The following is an 18,999-nucleotide window of genomic DNA, read 5'->3' on the forward strand; positions in this document are numbered from 1 at the left end:
TGATGTGCTTAGCACAGCTCGCTACGGCGCCAGGTATCTCGGGTTTAATTCCTGGCCTAGACATTGGTGTCATCATATCATCTTCGCGATTAGCCAAAAGTGGTAGAAAAGCGAATTAAAATATAACAAATCAATCAATCAATTATGGAGATATTTTAGAATGAGTAATCTTGAATTTCAGTCTACCCATTATTTGTCTTGGTCAGTTTATAAATACTGTCAATGCTTCTTACAACATCGCAAGTATGATTAATGTTTTGGATTTTGCTTAGGCAAGACCCCCAAGTTGTTGTTTTCAAGTCGTCTCTCTTAACGAGGAACGCTAGTGGCAACCCTGCCACGCGCCCCTGGTAGTTATGTCAGAGCAAGCGTTTGCTGTGTTGGGTTGCATATGTGCAGGATATATTTTAAGCGCTTATAGCGCAGAAACTAAGCGCTTTCGAGGTAAACTGTATAGGGAAAAGTTACTTGTTTTTATGATATCTACCAGCACCCAAGCGTTGTTGAAAGAGTTTTGCGACAACTTGTATATATAGGTACTCCATGTGATCAGAAGTATCCGGACACCCACCTGAAAATAAAGTACAAGTTTGGGCACCATCCATCGGGAACACTGGCAGTCAATACGGTGTTAGCCCACCCTTAGGCTTGACGACAGCGTTCAGTCTCACAGTCATATTTTCAATCAGGTGCCGGAAGGTTTCCTGAGGAATGGCAGCCCATTCCTCGCAGAGCTCCAAAATGAGAAGAGGTATTGATGTGGATCGGTGTGGTCTAACACGAAGTCTGCATTCCGAAACATCCCAGAGATGTTCTATGGCAGTCAAATCAGAACTCTGCACAGGCCAATCCATCAGTGGGACGTTGTTGTCGTCAAACCACTCCCCCACAAGCCCTGCAGTATGGACGGGTGCTCTGTCGTGTTGAAAGACACAATGGTCATCCCCAAACTGGTCTTCGACGGTAGGCAGCATGAAAGCTGTTAAAATGTCAACGTAAGCTTGTGCCGTGACATTGCCATGTAAAGCAAGAAGGGGGCCAAGCCCCCTCTAGAAGAAACATGACCACACTGTAACCCCGCCACCTCCGAATTTCACTGTCTGTACTATACAGACTGGTAGATGCCATTCTCCAGGCATTCGCCACACCCACACCCTACCATCAGATCGCCACATTGTGTACTGTAATTCATCACTACACACAACGGTTTTCCACTGTTCTATGGCCCAGTTTCAACGCTCCTTGCACCACACGAGGCGGCGTTTGGCATTTGTCTCTGTGATGTTTGACTTATGGGCAGCTGCTCGGCCATGGAAACCAAGTTGCCGCACCTTGCGCCAAACAGTAATGGTGCTTGGAGTAGATCCTGATGCAGTTCGGAATACCTGTGTGATGGTGGCGATGGATGATTGACGATAATGCTGTACGACCCTCTTCAACACTCGATGGTCTCTGAAGGTCAACGAGGTAGGTTGGGCAGCACGGTTTTGGGTTGTACACATCCCTCCACTATACCATCGGAAACAGTGGACAGAGGGATGTTTAGGAGGGTGGAAATCTAACACACAGACTTCCTACACAAGTGGCACCCAACCAACTGACTACGTTGAAAGTCTGTAAGTTCCTCAGACCATCCCATACTGCTGTCTCACACTGTCTGCAGACTACTGAGTTCGCTGACTATGTGTTCCACGCGGTAGATGGCTGTACTGTGTCGCCTTCTATGATAAACACACGTTTCGCGGTGTGTCCGGATACTTTTGATCACATAGAGTATATATCGAGCAAAATAATTAATTACTAACTGATCAAAAATGTCCATTAATTACAAAATACTTGAAATGGTTTTTATTATGTATCAGTTTTTGTTTTCTGTTAATATAAATCAATGATATTTCATACTTTTATCTGTCTTGCATTCTCTTTTCACTTTTATCATTAGCCAAAAGTAGCAGAAAAGCGAAGTAAAATAAAGCAAATAAATTAATGGTTTTATTTTCATTAGTGTTGATGAATGAGATGAGGGATGGACATTAACACGATTCTATGAATGTTACGCAGGGTCTAGTATGTTATGTTTGAGATAGAGAGTATTATTGCCTTTGAGATGTAAGTATTAATACTAGGAAGGGATATGAAAGAACGAGTGGTGCCTGTTGCAGGGAGACTTGCGGGAGACCAGCAAGAGTTGGTCGGACTGGGATGAACATCGGTACGACGGTTGGTACCCGGGACATCATCAGGAAGAAAAGAGGTAGGGAGGGATTTCCTGGGAAGTATCGGGTACTTTAGTATGTTCGGTAGTGGAAATATGGAGAATTGTCAAGAATCAGTGAGAGGAGTTTGCAGAGTGTTTAGTAACGAGAATAAAGGAAGGGGGTGTAAGATTACTGTTTAAGAAAGAAACGAAAAAGAAAAATCTGGGTTAAATTCGGTTGGTTCCTGGGTCGAGTCTTTGCAGTGTTATCCTTTGCCTTTCTCCGGGGAGGCGTAACCTTTTTTTCTTTCTGCTGTATCACTGTCTTGTGTATTAGTGTCTACTTCTTGATGTTCCTGTGGGAGGTTCTGCTTGATTAACCTCTTGGTGATCTTAGTCTGCAGGAGGGATGTCCTGTTGTTGTTGTTGAGTTTGTCGAAGGTGGATTCTTTGTAATCTTCTGGGGATATATTACATTCCGGAGGTAGGGGTTGCATGGGGGAGGTGAGTGATGCCGGATTTGAAGAGGGAAAGTTCCTCTTTCGGCACCAGATTTATTAAATCGTTTAGTAATGTAAACTGCTCGGGATTTCTTATTACCTGGTTCGTGTTGAAGTTTGGTAGCTTTTGTCTTAAATCTTCGATTTGTTTGTTCGATGTGTGGCAAAAGAAGGCTTTATGTTCCGGTGTGTCCGTTTCGGTTTTACATTTCAGGCATTTATCAGTCTGTCTTAGGTTGTGCTTATTTAGGTGTCCCGTGTCCCGTTAGGAAATGTATGAGACCTCTCGTGGGGTGGAAATGGTCCATCGATAGTCGCTCTTTTATGTTTGGAAGGAAGCTTGAAGTCTCCTTCCTTGCGTAGCTTGTGTCCATTCCTGTTGCCAGACGCTAAACAAGTGGTGATAAAATTCTGACAGTGTGGCAGGCCGCATTCCAATTAGGTTATAGATTTCGTCCTTTTGTCCATTTCTAAAGTAATATTTTGATGTTCTAGTTTTAGTGAGAATTTCAATAGGCAGTAGGCCCGCAATTATCAGAAGAGCCAGGATTGAGGTTGTTCTGAATGCACCCGTGAGGCGAAGTATCACTTTGCGTTTTGAAGATCTCTATCTGTTTTTAATGTACTGTTTACTGGTTTCCATGGCCCACAGGGGCGAGCCGTAGGAAATAATAGCATTCTATATGGTAATGAGATATGTTTTTATGTGTGATAGTGGAAGGTTGTAGCCCGACCCTGTGGCCGAGTGGTTAGCACAACGCGCTGCGACGCCAAGGGTCCCGGGTTCGAATCCCGGTCGGGCTTGGTTGTTTGTGAATGTCCATTCATCATCTTCATCATTTCATCACTCATCCCCATCTTCGCAAATTAGCCAAGAGGCACAAAACGCGAAGTAAAATAAACTAAATCAATCAATCAATGGAAGATTGTAGTTTGCGGAACTCAATGTGGCTAGACTGTTTATAGTTGTTTCGGTCTGGGTTGTTGCCAGGGCTATGTGTCTGTTAAAAAACATCTTCTCTTGAAGAGTAATACCAAGGTATTTAGCTTCTTTTACTCTTTTGAAGTTTTCCTCTGAGTTTGATTTGAGGGTTTCTTTGTAACTTCCCCTTAAGGATAATATAATGCGTCTTTTCCGCAGCTATTTTGAGTTTAGCATGATCACAACAATCGGATAGCATATTGATTGCAGTAGATGCTTTATCTTCGATTTTTCTTCTTGAGTTACCGGAAGTGAGCATGATAATGTCATCCGCATAAGCTATGATCTGGTCTATGTCTGGATACTATTGTAGTTTGATAAGCGCAGGCTCCAGTTAATATTCCAAAGTTTGGGTCCCAGAATGGAACCCTGAGGACAACCTTTTGACGTAATCTTACTCATTTGTAGATCCGGATATTTGATGCTAACTTTTCTGTTAGATTGATTGATTGATTGATTTAGTTTATTTTACTTCGCGTTTTGTGCCTCTTCGCTAATTTTCGAAGATGGGGATGAATGATGAAATGATGAAATTGATGAATGGACATTCACAAACAACCAAGCCCGACCGGGATTCGAACCCGGGACCCTTGGCGTCGCAACGCGATGTGCTAACCACTCGGCCACAGGGTCGGGCTTTTCTGTTAGAGAAATAACTTTTCAGAAGTAGAAAGAGTGTACCTGGGCAGTTCATGTTTTTGAGTGTTTGAGGCATCACAAGTTGTCAAATGCCCCGGCGATGTCCCACCATGTACATGTTTGGAGTGTTTTGTGTTGTAGACGATAGCAGGCGTAATGCATCGTCAGTGCATTTACCTTTCGTGAACCAAAATTGTATCCCTGATATGGGCTTGAGCAGGCTAAATTCTTTGAGTCTTTTTAGGATAAGTTTCTCGAAGACTTCCCAAAACGTTGAGAAGGCATATTGGTCTGTATGAATTGACACTGGTTTCATCTTTATTTGGATGTTTCTTGATGATTATTAAGTTTGCTTCCTTCCAGGTTTCTGGGAATGTCTTCTGGATAAGGCACTCATTAAATAGTTGAGTAATTTAAGGCGTAAGTACTGGGGTGATTTCTTGTATTATTTCCACAGGAATTCCGTCTGGTCACGGGGACGTCTTCCTTTTCATCCTGTTTATTTCGTTTTCTACTTCCTGGGTAGTGAAAGGTAATATCGGTGATTCTGGATATGGCTGGTGATAGATTTTTCTTGTATCCTTATTTTCATCGCTGTCGTTTTCAGGTTTGTCGTCTGGTATGAGATTCTTCATTAGGAAGTTGATGGTTTCTTCCAAGTCCTTTGTCATATTCGTGTTGTTCACATCATTAATTAAGGTGAAAATGGTTTGCGTTTTTTTTATTTTGCCGGTAGCGATTTTATACGGGATGCCCCATTTATTTATTTCCAGACGTTTTTCGATGAAGATATTCCATTGTTGTGTCTTAAAGTTTTTAGTATCTCGGTTTCGTATCGCCTTTTTTGGCACGGTAAATCTGGAGGTTGGCAGTTCTTTATTTTGCGATGATGGATTTTTTATATAGTTTCCTGGCTTTTTCCATTTGTTTCTTAAGGTTGGTTAGTTTCTTTGGCCACGGTTTCCCCCTTCATTTTCCTTTGGTTATTTCTGGGTGCTGAATTTTAAATTGCTTGTCTTATGTTTGCAGAGAGTTCCTCTGCGAGCGTGTTGAGTGATTTTTGTTGCTCCAGTTGCAACATTTTATCTTGAGCCGACCCTGTCTGTCTATATGTAAATCTTTCCTTCCACACTCATTTACACTTTACACACTTTTTAAGGTCAATGATATGAGCACGAAAATTATACCTTGACTTGAATCACTTCGGCAAAGACGCACCCGGCATGTTTTCAGTGCAGGATGTGATCTGTTTGCCAGAATCTGGCGGCAGGTGTAATTTAGCGGAATGAGCTGTTGGGGAAAGTTGTTCACTGAATATCATCCATTCGCAGGAAGGGTGATATGACAGCGGACGAACGTTTTCTTTTTATCAATCAGCCAATGTTTTGTTCTGCCTTCAATGTTATTTTTAAAGGAAAGTTGTGTGAATGGGGGTCAATGCAGAGGCGCAACCACGAATATTTGTACCAGAATAAACGTACCAATAAAAATATTAATAATAATAATACCTAGTGGAGGCGCATAACACCGTGGTTCGGATCCCACTTTAAACTATAGGTCCAGTCCAGATTAGCCTTTCTGTGCGTAATGTGGACTTAGAACCAAAAATAAATAAATCAATTTTACAACTTATTTTCATTTAGATCGTTCGGCGCCCAGGGCCGAATTCCGCCGCCCCTAGCCATGGACGTCCGCAGGATTTTTTCCAGGGAGGGGCAAGGAAGGTATTTTTTTTCCAGGGGGGGCAAACGAAGGCAAAACTTCCCCAAAAATAGTGTTGTTCCCTAAAAAAACATTGCTTAAATTTGAATTTATGGTGTTCATGCAATCATTAACACATATTATTGTGGCTAAAATGAAATTATATGCGTAAAATACATATTTTTTGGTTGACTTCCATTTTCCAGGGGGGCCACGGCCCCCTCTTGCCCCCCTTCCGGACGCCTATGCCCCTAGCTACGGTTCTGAACTTGATCAGTAAGAATAACAGGTATTGCGAGTTAAGCAAAAAAAAAGTATTTTTATTTGCATACTGTGGACGGTATTTGCCCCCTACAGGTTCACTTGGCCGTCTTTGTTTACCCCCATTGCCCCCGCTATACTCACTTCCGTCCAAGGTTGGGGGGTAGTGCCCCTGCCCCCCTGTGTTTGCGCCACTGGGTTAATATCTCCCACTAATCCCTCCCAGCAATGATTTAGGACATGGTTCCTAAATACACAAAATAAACTATTATAGCTATTAGAAAACAAGCGTTGTTTTCTATTTTTTTCCTTCCAATGTCATTTATTCGGCTATGCTGTTTTGCAAGAATGTCATTAGCCAATACAATACATTGTGTTTACAGCTTTCAGATTAGGTGACACAAAGCAGACCATGACCAGTTAATGTCGGCGCATGGAATCATGGGGAGAAACCGCTTTAGAATCTTTTACTTGGCCGCCATCTTTATGCGTGTATGTATTCAATATAAAGAAAAACTTGCTAATTTTCACAGTTTTGAGCTTTAAAAGCTTTTTGTGGATTGATTCAAAACAAGCAAAAAGAATTGGGCGTTTGTTTTATGGTAAGTAATTTATTAGAAAATTAATAAGTATAAGCGATGTGATAGTTATTTTATGGCGGATTGATACGTGCAAAGTAGCTCTAAAAGAGTATGAGTTTGTGTATTCCGTCAAAGACTGGCGGTGCGCCTTGAATGCTGGTGATGCCTATACATAATAAAGTTGTTATTCTTCAAGTTGCATTTACTTGATGTTAGCAGTAAAGTAGTGGAGATGAGAGGAAGCGACGAGTTAGTGGTTGTAGATAACAATAATAAGAAAAACGTTTTTAGGTATTCCAATCATCATTTACATTAGCTGTCGCTCGATTTCTTGTATGTTAAAATGTACATATAATTGATACATGTAATTTACATACGATATTGCATTACTAGAATGACAGTAATGGTTATTATGTACAGTCCCTAAATGATCACAATGTAGATCACTGGTTCTTTTGGCTAAATTGATACTACAGGTAGACGTACGTATGTTGACTTAATTGAAAATGACGGGAGTGTCCCCCGATTTGTTTGAAATTTTGTATACTTTCTACATGAGTCCTCCTGAACACGAATCTGACATTACAATTTCCCGGTCACGTCTGTAACTTGAAAATTTCACGTAAAGTTAGGTTAGGTTAGGTTTGGCAAACATACTTCAAATAACAATAAGCTTACCTTCAAAGTCTGTAGTGTTTACAATCCAACAGTGGATACAGTGTTGCCACACTTAAAATCCACACTCAACACGTTCCTCTCCTTCCTGGTTGTCGCTATCACTATCACTGCCACTGTCGTTCTGCTCATCGCGTTCTTTTAACGGATCGTACAGCTGTCCTGCAAGCCGGAAAAATTCTATTGTGCGGTCTGATCCCAATTGCAGGCATCTTTTAAGGAAGATATATTTTTCAAGATAACCTGAAAAGAAAATTTTCCTTGTTCCGTACGAGTTCAAAGTTACCTTTGCGTGTCTCCATGCAGACTCAATACTATTTGTGTGGACCCCGGTTTCCTCATCCACGAATGTGATACTATGGTTTACTTTCATGTGTTCGAAATCCAATTCCTTCAGGTTGTCATATGACTTCCAACAATCCGATATAACCAGTCCTTCCTCTTCAAGTAACAAACTCACTCTGTGGCAACACTGTGGCTACATTGCACAAAACATGGCTTCCTCACGTCTTTCCGGAGAAATATCGCCATTATGAAAAGCAATATATTACACCTTACATAATATCCAAATTTCAAACAGTGATCGGGACATCAGAACCACTGATACTTTATCCGGAAAACTTATTTGGTTAGTACATTCTCTAGTAAATAAATCGGGAGAATACTCCCATATGTTCAATGCTAGAAGGCGGACACACTTGCAAGTCAAAATTCAATGATATGTATGTAGAAGGTACTTAGTGTTGCATGTACTTCATTAAATACCTTTTACGAGCTAAAAGTTGGCTATCGGCCGAACAGATTTCGGTAACACTTTACTATACCGGAGACGGATTTCTTCAAATTTACAGGAGAAAGTACTTACGCAAATCATTTTCTGTAGCGTTGTTGATGTTCGGGAATGTAGTTTTGATCCATTTTAATGCGAATGCATGTTGTTTTCTACGAAAATCTATTTCCGACGTGCTATTGCTGCTGCCGCCATTTGCTTTCTGCACGAGAGCACAATACGCAGTATTGCTGCTGCTACAACATGACGTGTGGAGGATACGTCGTGAAGTTGTTGCCGGGTGTGGAAGATGCCGTGGAATTTGTAATTCCGATGTTGTCAGTATATGCTAAATTGAACGAAAGGAGTGCTAATGGAACCTAACCTAACAGGCCTAACCTAACCTAGTAGGCATACCTCGTCCCCGTGATGATTCGTGGGGCTATCGTATGTAAGAAATATACATTATTTTCGTTAGAAATCCATTATTTCTCCTAAAGAAAAGTTCTGCAACGCAGAATAGTACGTTAGCAATGTAAAAAATTGCGAAATAAATCATTGATAGGTGTCTCCGGTATAGTAAAGTAGTACCAGATTTCTTCATTTTTGGTATAACTTAAGATGACCAGACCCCCTCTCCGATTTTCTTCATATTTGACATACTTACTAATTGAGGCATGCTAACGATGAATCAGAAGTTAAAATATGTCGGAAATGTCTAGAAATTGCACAATAATTGCGAACCATTGACGCTAGCCCCATGAACCATTGGCACTAGCCCCACGAACCATTGACGTGTGGTTAGGTTAGGTACTCACAGTTAAAATTTGGTGTTGTGGTAGTATCAGGAATCAAAAAATTTCGTGAAAATCGGTGGTTTCCATTCCAAAAACTAACGCCTTATTTTAACTTATTTTGCAATTTCTAGAGGTTTCCGACAACTTTTAACTTCAGATTTGTGGTTAGTAGACCTCAATTCGTGAGTATGCCAAATATGAAGAAAATCGGAGAGGGGGCCGGTCATCTTAAGTCGTTCCGCTGGAGTGGTAAATCATGTGTTTTTCACGATATTACTATGTTTGCCTAACCTAACCTTGCTGTGAATGGTTTTTGGGGCTATTTATGAATGGTTCGTGGGGCTATTTATAAATGGTTTTTGGGGCTATCGTAAATGGTTCGTTATTGACATTATTTTCGTCAGAAAAGCAATATTTCACCTTAAAGAATGTTTCGCAATGCACAATAGGTAAGTATGAATGTAAAAAGTGACTAAATAAACGAGTGAGAGGTGCGGATTGACAACAATTAATCAGTAGGATTCTCCTATTACATGGATGCATGTGCATTCTTTAGTTGGCGTGTATCAAGCTTACATCGGTGTGCATTTATTTTTATGCAATAGACAATTTTTTTTCTGCACAACATGAAAAGAACAACAAGTTGAAAAGAATAGTGCAAAGTGATAATGTGTCATGTGATGTAGGTATGAAGGGGTATTACATTCCTAAATGCTTTCGTTGTTAAGTTAGACATGTAAGTTTTAGGGCTGTTAGCATTAAAATTACTTATGTAAATACCTTCAATAACCGATCAGGTACCAGTGTGATATATAAGGAAAACACATTTCACTCGTCCATTTCGTCATTTTTTTACATTCGTACTTACCTATTACACATTGCGAAACATTATTTAAGGTGGATTTTGATTTTTTGACTGAAATAATTGTAATTTTTCACGTTACGAGTATTTATTGTTCGTTGCTTTTTCTCTTTTGTTACACGCAATATGGCGGGCAAATCTTGACTAGCGTTGTCTATCATCTGTGGGTCTGCAGTTTTTGAAATTCATAAATAGCCCCACGAACCATTCACGGCAAGGTTAGGTTAGGTTCTGCTAGATTATGCAAACATAGCTACAATTGTCATGTTCTGGGAAAACAATGGCAGGTAATTATGCAATATCGCCCGAACACCTCTCACTAGTTTATTTCGTTAATTTTAGCATTGATACTTACCTATTCTGCATTGTGGAAGTTTCTGTAAGGTGAATTTATGCCTTTTTCCATAAAATAGTGTCAACTTTTCATATTACGAGTCATTATTTGTCTTCCTTGTTCCGCTTTGGTAACAGACAATAGGCGTGCACTCGTCATGGATCGTCGCGTGTCGTGCTTGTGTTTTGTCGATTTGGAGTGGGTATGCAGTGTTTCAACCTTCTTAACTGAAAAATACCTACTTTTGTGTTCATTATGTCATCACAAACCATTGATGGACAGCCCCAAAAAATATTCACGATAGCCCCACAAACCACTGATGGATAGCCCAAAAAATTATTCACGATAGCCCCACGAGCCATTGACGGATAGCCCCAAAAACTATTCACGATAGCCCCACGGACCATTTCCAGCAAGGTTAGGTTAGGTAAGCATAGTTAAAAAAAAATCATAAAAAAAAGGCACGTTTGGAAACACTGGCGAGACCACGTGACTTTTGACGCTCACGCCATCTGCAGGTACATAATGGAAACAACGGCATAATGTTGTCGCTTTACAGAAAATGCAAGTTCCTTACATAAAAAGTGATAATTTCTTGTTCTGCAGCATTCTATGGTGAAGTTTTCAGTCTCTGCGAAAGAAAATACCTCGAAGAACTTTTGACAATGCTACAGAAACTGATTTCAGTAAGTAGTTTTTCCTGTAAATTTGAAGAAATCTGTTCGGGCGATATCGCATATTTACCCAATGGCGTTGGAAACACTGACCAGGGGTTACGTCATCGAACGCACGGAACATTTGGTTTACGTAGTCGAAGGTAATAGAGGCAAGAGCTTTTGTGCATCGCAGAGACATTAATGTCTAAAAATAGATGTTTTACTGGCCGAATAAATTGAACGACCTTTCAAAAGTCTACAGAAACTCAGTTCCGTAAGTACTTTCTCTTGTGAAATTGAAGAAATGTGTTGTGCCTATATCAAACTGTTACCTCTGATCATATGATTTCTGGTTTTCAGCAGATTTATTCTATTCTCACCACCTGATGAACCAGTTGTCCATAGCTATTCTCACCACCTGGTGAAAGTAGTCATGGCTTGTATGAATTTTTTCATGTAATTACATGAAAAATGCAGGATATGAATATATCATGAAAAGTTGTGGGGAAATTGTGGCTGTTTTGGAAGAAGACTGAATCTGTTTGAACACTGCTACGTGTACAGCAATGTAGCATATATGTGCACACACATACAATGCAAATCATCAAATGTATGCAATTGTTGCATCCCTTGCATTGTTTTGCATAAACAAACCTTCAATGGAAGGAAGTGGTACTTGTAGGAAAATATCAAATGAAAAAGTTTTCATATGTGCTGTGAATGCCAATGTGTTTGTGATACCCTCCTTTTATTTGACAACTTGGGGCATTCCACGTGAAATCAACAAGTAAAGAGGCACTTTCCAGTTACCAATTAGAGTCGTACCAGTGTACATCCTGAACGATGTTGAAAATTCAGGCACCTTAGATTGAAACTCACCTACTTCCACCAACTTTCCCCTCTTTTCATTTTTTGCTATGTACACTAATAACTGAGTCGCCTATGGAACCAGACTTTTGAGTAACCCTGCCCTGTATTTCTAATAATCTGCAATTTAAACATCATATTCATGTACGTTAATTCATATTGCATTTGATTTCTTTTGAATATTAGGAATTTGTCTATCAAAATCTGTTTTCATCCATTACCTAACCTACCCTATCCTACCTCACTTAACCAAAATCTAGCATAACTCCGGATTCTATTGGCGTCCCATTTTAAAATTTTGTATACTTATTGAGTAATAGTGTATGTATGACAAGTAATTTTTTGAAAAATAATTATAATACCCATTTTTGAGAAAATGGCTACTAAAGTTTTCTTTACACCACCTTCAATTGTTTTTTGTTTATTACCCTGGCATAGACATGCTATATCTTGTGTGAAAGAACCCTTCAAGACCTTTTCAACTCCCTTTGAATTACTTCTGTAGGTTCCATGGCTACCGGAATATTGCAATTTAAAGTTCACAAGATGTTGGAAAAAATGGTCAAAATCGCATAGTTTGCAACACTGTAATTTCGGAAATACAAAAGATATGGATCTGCAAAGTTGCATATTTTTCTACCTCAAGTGGTCCTTCCAGTATGCCATATTTCAAATGAATCAAAAAATGTAAGGTTGAGGACCTTGTTGATTTGATATGGAATGATGACCCAACTAGAGCTTTGAAATATTTGCTGATACGGATAATCTACTGGTGCAAATTTTATCGATCCAAATATAAAGTTGTAAATCTTACGACATGAATGGCTCATTAACGTCCTTAATTAACACGTTCCCTGCCAGGGTGGTTTCACCAATTCTTTTTCCTGTGCTAAGGTGGTTATTGGACTGTATTTTGCAATTTTTCGCTTGTTTTTCTGTAAAAAATAGAACAGCCAGAACACCATTATGTGCACTGGACTTCCCACACCTTGTTGGCCATGTCTTATGTGCATCATTGTTATACTCGTGGCCGACGGCCTGCTAGGAAAACATATTTCGGTCATAATAACCAACATTGCATGATTGGTGTGTTCCAGTTTCGGTCATTATGACCAACATGGCAGAAAACGTTTTAATCTATGTAACCAGCTGACTGAAATTAAATTTGAGAATATCATTACAAAAATGACAGAATTTTGCACTAAATTCCAAGTTATTTATAGATATTGGAACAGTTTTATGATAACTCATACATCAATATGCTTATATTGACGGTCTGGGGGTAGCCAAATGCAGGGTGTCCCGTTGCGATGGCACCTGAATTTTCAAATCCAGTTTTTTTTAAAAAAAAATAATAATAATTCAAATTCACTTACTCATATATGTTTTTTCATGTTCATGTGTTTTCTGTATCATAAATCAGAATAGTTAACAAGCCATTATACATTTAGTACTGTTGGTAGCCGAATTTTAAAACCTTCAGTGATATTTTAAATTCAGCCATATATTAGAATGTATTGCATAGTTATTCATGGTTTTCCCGGTAGAGCCCTCTTTAGTTTGGCCACTCCGTTGCAAAAAATTAATTACTGTTAATCCAATCTTTTATTAATTAATAAAATAAGAAAATATATTTAAATCATAGTTGGATTCATGGCTTTCTTGGCCTGCATATGAAAAACAAAATTTGGCTCCTGAGAAAAAGGGGCTGGTGCCTGAATTATTTTTTAGTTTTGTGTACACAGGTCCCGGGTTCGAATCCTAGCATGGGTGTTTGTGAGTGTCCATTCATCAATTTCATCCTCATCCCCACCTTTGCGATTAGCCAAAAGTGTCAGAAGATCGAAGGAAAATAAAGCAAATTAATTAGTTTTGTGTACCCCTGCTACCAATAGACTACCAATGTATTCATCTGAAAGGGATGGATGAATGGTTCAGCTTCTTGTTTATACAGTTTTTCCCCCCGCCCAATTATAAAAGCAGTTTTTTGTGCAAATATTTTTCTAAGAAGTAGGCTATTATTTACACATAATTGCAAGAGCTGAATATGTCATTATTATTTTGCAAGAATTTTTTCTGTAACTAATTGAGAAGTTATGAAAAATTATAGCTCAAGCAGAGTTTGAATTCGTTATTCTGTGCCTATGCTGTGGGCAGTGGCGTGCCCAGGATTTTTGAAAGGGAGGGATTATATGTACATTTTTTATGTAGTCCATCCTCATTTTGCCATAATTTCCTGCCTTTGACATTCTTTTTTTTAGAAATACTGAACCAAGGGGGGGGGGGGGGTTATAATCTCCACCAACCTCCCCGTGGGCATGCCGCTGGCTGTGGGTGCCATAAGCTGTTTCAAGTGGACAATTCAGTTGAAGTATTTTCCACTTTACATTGGATTGGTTTGATATATTAGAATGTACATTTTTTCATAGTAAATTAGTACTGTAAAAAAGTTTATATTCTGTGCATTATATGTAACATCTACAAATAGCACAGTATCGTTATTATATGGCATTAATACAAACTTTTGATTTCCGTTGCAGTGGTGACAAGAATGAAGGTGAGAACCGTGCAATGTGGTTTTTTATGCATTCAGTACATCCAGTTCTTGAGGTAGGGTTACCACTCGACAATGGATGAGACAGTAGCAGCCAATCAAGGAATCTCTTTGCCTTTGGATACACTTTTCTCCAGTAATGGACTTGTTTTTTCAACAGGTGGAAACACAGTTCTTACAACAGGTACATGCAGTTTCTTTATATGTGCCTTAATGCATGTATAATGATATACTTCTTAGTATTCTTCTCTCTTGTGTTTGTGTAAACAGTGTTTCTTGCAGTTTTTGTTGAAGCTGTCTGGTTCTACTAAGGTATATTTATAAAAAAGGAAAGTTAAAAATTCTACTTACGTATGTGAGTATAGTGAGTACGTTTCAGAGATTGACTATCTCTTTCCTCAGGTTCGTATAAAAAACTAAGTACTTGGCATAGTACTGCATCAAAAATGTAATATGAGGATTGTGGTTAAGGGTTGGTTAGGATACATTTAAAATATTAAGTTTTTGCTATTAGAAGTACGTAAAAACCAAGTCGTTCCCTAAAAAAACTTGTACAGTAGTCCTATTCACATGTAAAAAAGTTAAAAATCTAAAAAAAACCTGCATGAATCACAATGCAACCTGCAGGTTTGGCCTTTCCTACCCAACTGTGCTTCTCTATTGCCAAGTACTTAGTTTTTTATACGAACCTGAGGAAAGAGATAGTCAATCTCTGAAACGTCGTTCTACAATAAGAGTACTATACTCACATACGTAAGTACAATTTTTAACTTTCCTTTTTTTATATTCTGGATTTGTGAGTAACACGCTACTAACCTACAAAGTGCTAAGGTATATTTTCTAGTAAGAAACATGATGGTGCATTGTTTTTCTTTTCTTTCTTACAACCAGTGTTTGCATGTGGATAAAAACAACTTGGGTACTTTAGTATTATACGGACCAACTACAAATCGTATTCTGCCAAATATGATTCCCACGTATGGAACCTAACCTAACTGAATGACTCATGTTTGCGAGGGGAATATAATTTAACGTACACAAATGAAGTAGTCCGTATAATACTAAGTACCACAACTTGTTTAAAGTCTCATCCCAGTGAGTGTGCAATGTATCTAATAAGCAGATCTTTGAAGGTCTGAAATTAATGGTTAAAATGTACAAAATAGGAGTGATTGTTGTGGCACTTGCATCATTGCAGTTCTAATGCTCATCAACACAATGTGACAGTGAACAATGAACAATGGCCCTTCTGTTAGTACAGCCATATGATGTAATTATCATTATTTCATGATAAATCCTTATTTATAAGTATGAAAAATTGCATAGTCCTGTAGCACTTGGAATGTTTTGGGCTAACGGGATGTTTGATTTTTTAATGATTTATTTGGTTTATTTTACTTCACTTTTCTGCTATTTTTGGCTAATTGAAAAAAAATGATGAGTGATGATACATGGAATTGATGAAAGGACACTCGCAAGGAACACCCATATGCAGGCTGGGATTCAAACCCAGAACCCCTGGCATTGTAGCTGTCGATGGATAACCTGATGTTGTCAAGCATGCAGTCCATATGTTACTGTAATTTCAGATACCTACATTCCTACATGTTGAATGGACCATGGATTATGTTATTTTCAATATTCTTTAAATAATTCCAACCTCCCTGAATGGCTTAGTAATAACATTGTTTTCTTGTAATTGAGGGACCCGGGTGCAGGCACATGGCACTGTGGTTCAGATCACATTTTAAATTGTAGGTTCACTCAGCCTTTCTGAGAAATATTTAACAATTCCCCCAACTACAATAAAAATATATGCTGCAACACACATTATGACTTAGTGCTGGTGGTTATTTTTTTTACAAAGTGAAAAATAAAATGATATGGTTGGTTGATTGATTTGGTGTTTTAAGTCCACTTTATGCACAGTAAGGATAACCATTACTGGAACTGCAGTTTAAAGTGGAATTCGAACCACTATGTGCCCCCACCGTGTATCGAGCCCAGGTGCCACGCTACCACTGTGACATCAGGGAGGCCCATATATAAAATGATATGATTCTACATGTTTAAAAATATGACTTTTTACTAACACGATATTAGAATTATGGATTTTCAACAATCACATGACAGTAGAACTTGATTCTTACTGCAATAGATCTTTTTCAAACAGTTTTCACTCAAATTTTTGTTTTATTTACAAACTCCATATTCAGGGTGGCTACAGACCTGGAAAACTGGGAAAAGTCAGGGAATTTGAGAGGTCAATAAAAGTCAGGGAATTTTGTCTTGATTGACTTTTTTTAAAATAAAGATGTCATTATGAAATGCTGCAATGGAACAGGAAATCTTGTCAAGTCTCAGCATCAACGTTTAGGCCTCTTTTATGCACAACACAACCATGGTGCAAGAAACCAGTGATTGGTGGTGGAGAAGGGGGGGGGGAGATAAATTTTCGGAGGGGCAGATAAAATTGATATGCCACTAAATATTACATGGAAAATACATTGAATTATCATTTTTTTCTTGTCTGTATGGTAGTAGTAAGGGGACATAGCAATCAACAGATGGAGGGGGAGGAGCGCACCACCACAGTGGTCCGATCGTTGTCGGACAAAATACAGTCTTGTTGGACATTCTGAGAGAGCATGGAAACAAATAAGGATGCTATGCAACCCTAAAATTTTTTGAATGTCGTGGTACAGCATTTTTCAGAGAAAACATTTAGGTTGCATTGATGCATGCAATTTTTGTTGCAGATATTGCTGTCCAAGTAATGTCGAACTTTGTCAAAATGTGTCACTACAGCATATGACAAAAATCACAAGGATTTTTTTTTTAATGTCTTCAGACTGCGACATCTGACAAAACTCGCTTGCATAAACGGAGCCTTGCACAGTCATGGACAATTCTGGGTTGTAACAATTTCATTGACTTTTACTGGGATAGTTACTACCCAGAAATGTCCGTGACTGCACATTCGAGTTTGTCTGGTGTGGTTCCACATTTCATTGAACAAAGTTTTTATGCATTTCGGACATAGCAGTTCGACATTTGTTCCCTGTTCCACAGATTTCCCAGCCAATTCAATAATTTAACAAACAAAATATACATCTTTTGAAAATCACGCACGTTTTAGAAGGCTGTTGAGTAAAAATATGAAACTTACATTATCACGTAATATTAGTTTGTTATTATTTTTCATGTTATTTTCTGTTGTTAGTACATTCCAATGTAAAATGGCTAATGCTGTACTTGGAATCTTCTGTTAAATAAATAAATTTGTCATGTGCAACATCCGGAAATAATCGCATGCATTGCGCACTTATTAATCCGATGTTCCTTGGATGTCCCAGAATAACAATTTTTGTAGTTTACGATGTTCGTCCGATGCAACAACCAACAAAAATGAAATTCATAAACCTTACACTGCTGCATCACTGCAAATATGCTGCTAGAATTGTATTACTCTTCTGGCTTACTTTACCTTACTTAATGTAGCAGTGCGTACAAAGGTTTTTTTTTCATCCCCCTAACATAATACAGGTTAACAAATGTTTACATTGACATTGAACTGTTATTCCATGACAAGAATCCAACGAACCGGGATATAGCCTATTGAATAATATCACGACAAAGTGGAACAGATATCTGCATTCCTAAACGTTAACAAAATTTGACATGTGCATGCTCCCAACCTCAGTTTACTGCTACAGTCGCATTGCAATTCACCCTCCCCCTCCCCTCTCGGCCCTGTCCATTTAAACTCGTGATAGATGATTATTAATCTGCCATTGAGTCAAGTTAATGTTCAATGTTTGAAATATAGTAGTAATAATAATAATAAATGGGGAAATATTTTTGCATAATAATTACTTGAATCAATCAATCCTAAAACGTACTTTCTCAGTAACTGACGTTTTTCGGCCAGCCCTGCTAAATTTTCACTTTTCCTCTACTGATTTATACTAGGGGCATCCAGGTAAGTTCCGATTAGTAGGGACCTTGACGCGATAACACTGAAATAAGTTAATTGCTGCAAACTCCTGTTTGTGAATGTGCAGTAATATCTGAGCACATTTTTGACCCATTCGAAATAGCGAAATAATGCAAATTTGGCATAAAACACAATTTCTTGCATTTTTCACGTTTTTGTTTTTTTAAAAGTATTAACTAAAAATAATGCGAAATCCAACATTATTGTGTTTCTTAGGCTTAAACTTTTGAGTCCCAAGGCCATTTTCACAAGTAAACTTCACGGTCCCGAGCCGATTTTGAGCAAAATGCAGAGTTTCAATTAAATGAGTGTAGATCGGAGACTAATTGCCCTAGAGAGATGAGTGATATACCGTTGTACGCGGCATGAACCAGAGATTCAGACTATATGAAATTTATGCAAATTCGGCGTATATATGGAGGGGGAAAGGGGGGAAATCCCCTGAAAATACTTTTTTTTAAAAAATGGGGTTTCACCCTCTCCCGCCCCCCGAAAAAAAGTACATGACAGTGTCGACATGCACATGGAAATGATCGCTGACATGTAAGGAACACAAAAATATTTGCATTATTATCATATGACCAATGTAACTTGAGTTGTACCCCCCAAAAGGAATGGTGGGCACGC

General features: G+C 38.6%; 1 protein-coding gene across 4 annotated transcripts in view; it reads left to right on the plus strand.

Annotated features, from left to right (window-relative positions):
- Positions 1-6,716: 6,716 nt before the first annotated feature.
- The window catches only part of LOC145994776 (zinc finger protein 236-like), a 101,217-nt gene continuing 88,934 nt past the window's right edge, over positions 6,717-18,999 (plus strand). Inside the window, exons 1-2 of one of the 4 annotated variants that reach the window (XM_083131035.1) lie at positions 6,717-6,882; positions 14,362-14,559. In XM_083131035.1, the coding sequence (XP_082987161.1) occupies positions 14,451-14,559 (109 nt within the window). In that variant the 5' untranslated portion in view covers positions 6,717-6,882; positions 14,362-14,450. Of the gene's footprint in view, positions 6,883-7,048; positions 7,153-14,361; positions 14,560-18,999 lie in introns of those variants that run through there. The other 3 variants (XM_083131063.1, XM_083131044.1, XM_083131054.1) reach the window with 3 other exon arrangements.

Source organism: Lepisma saccharinum, chromosome 1 (assembly GCF_977018435.1).
Source record: "Lepisma saccharinum chromosome 1, izLepSacc3.1, whole genome shotgun sequence".
In the NCBI taxonomy this organism is placed as follows: Eukaryota; Metazoa; Arthropoda; class Insecta; order Zygentoma; family Lepismatidae; genus Lepisma; species Lepisma saccharinum.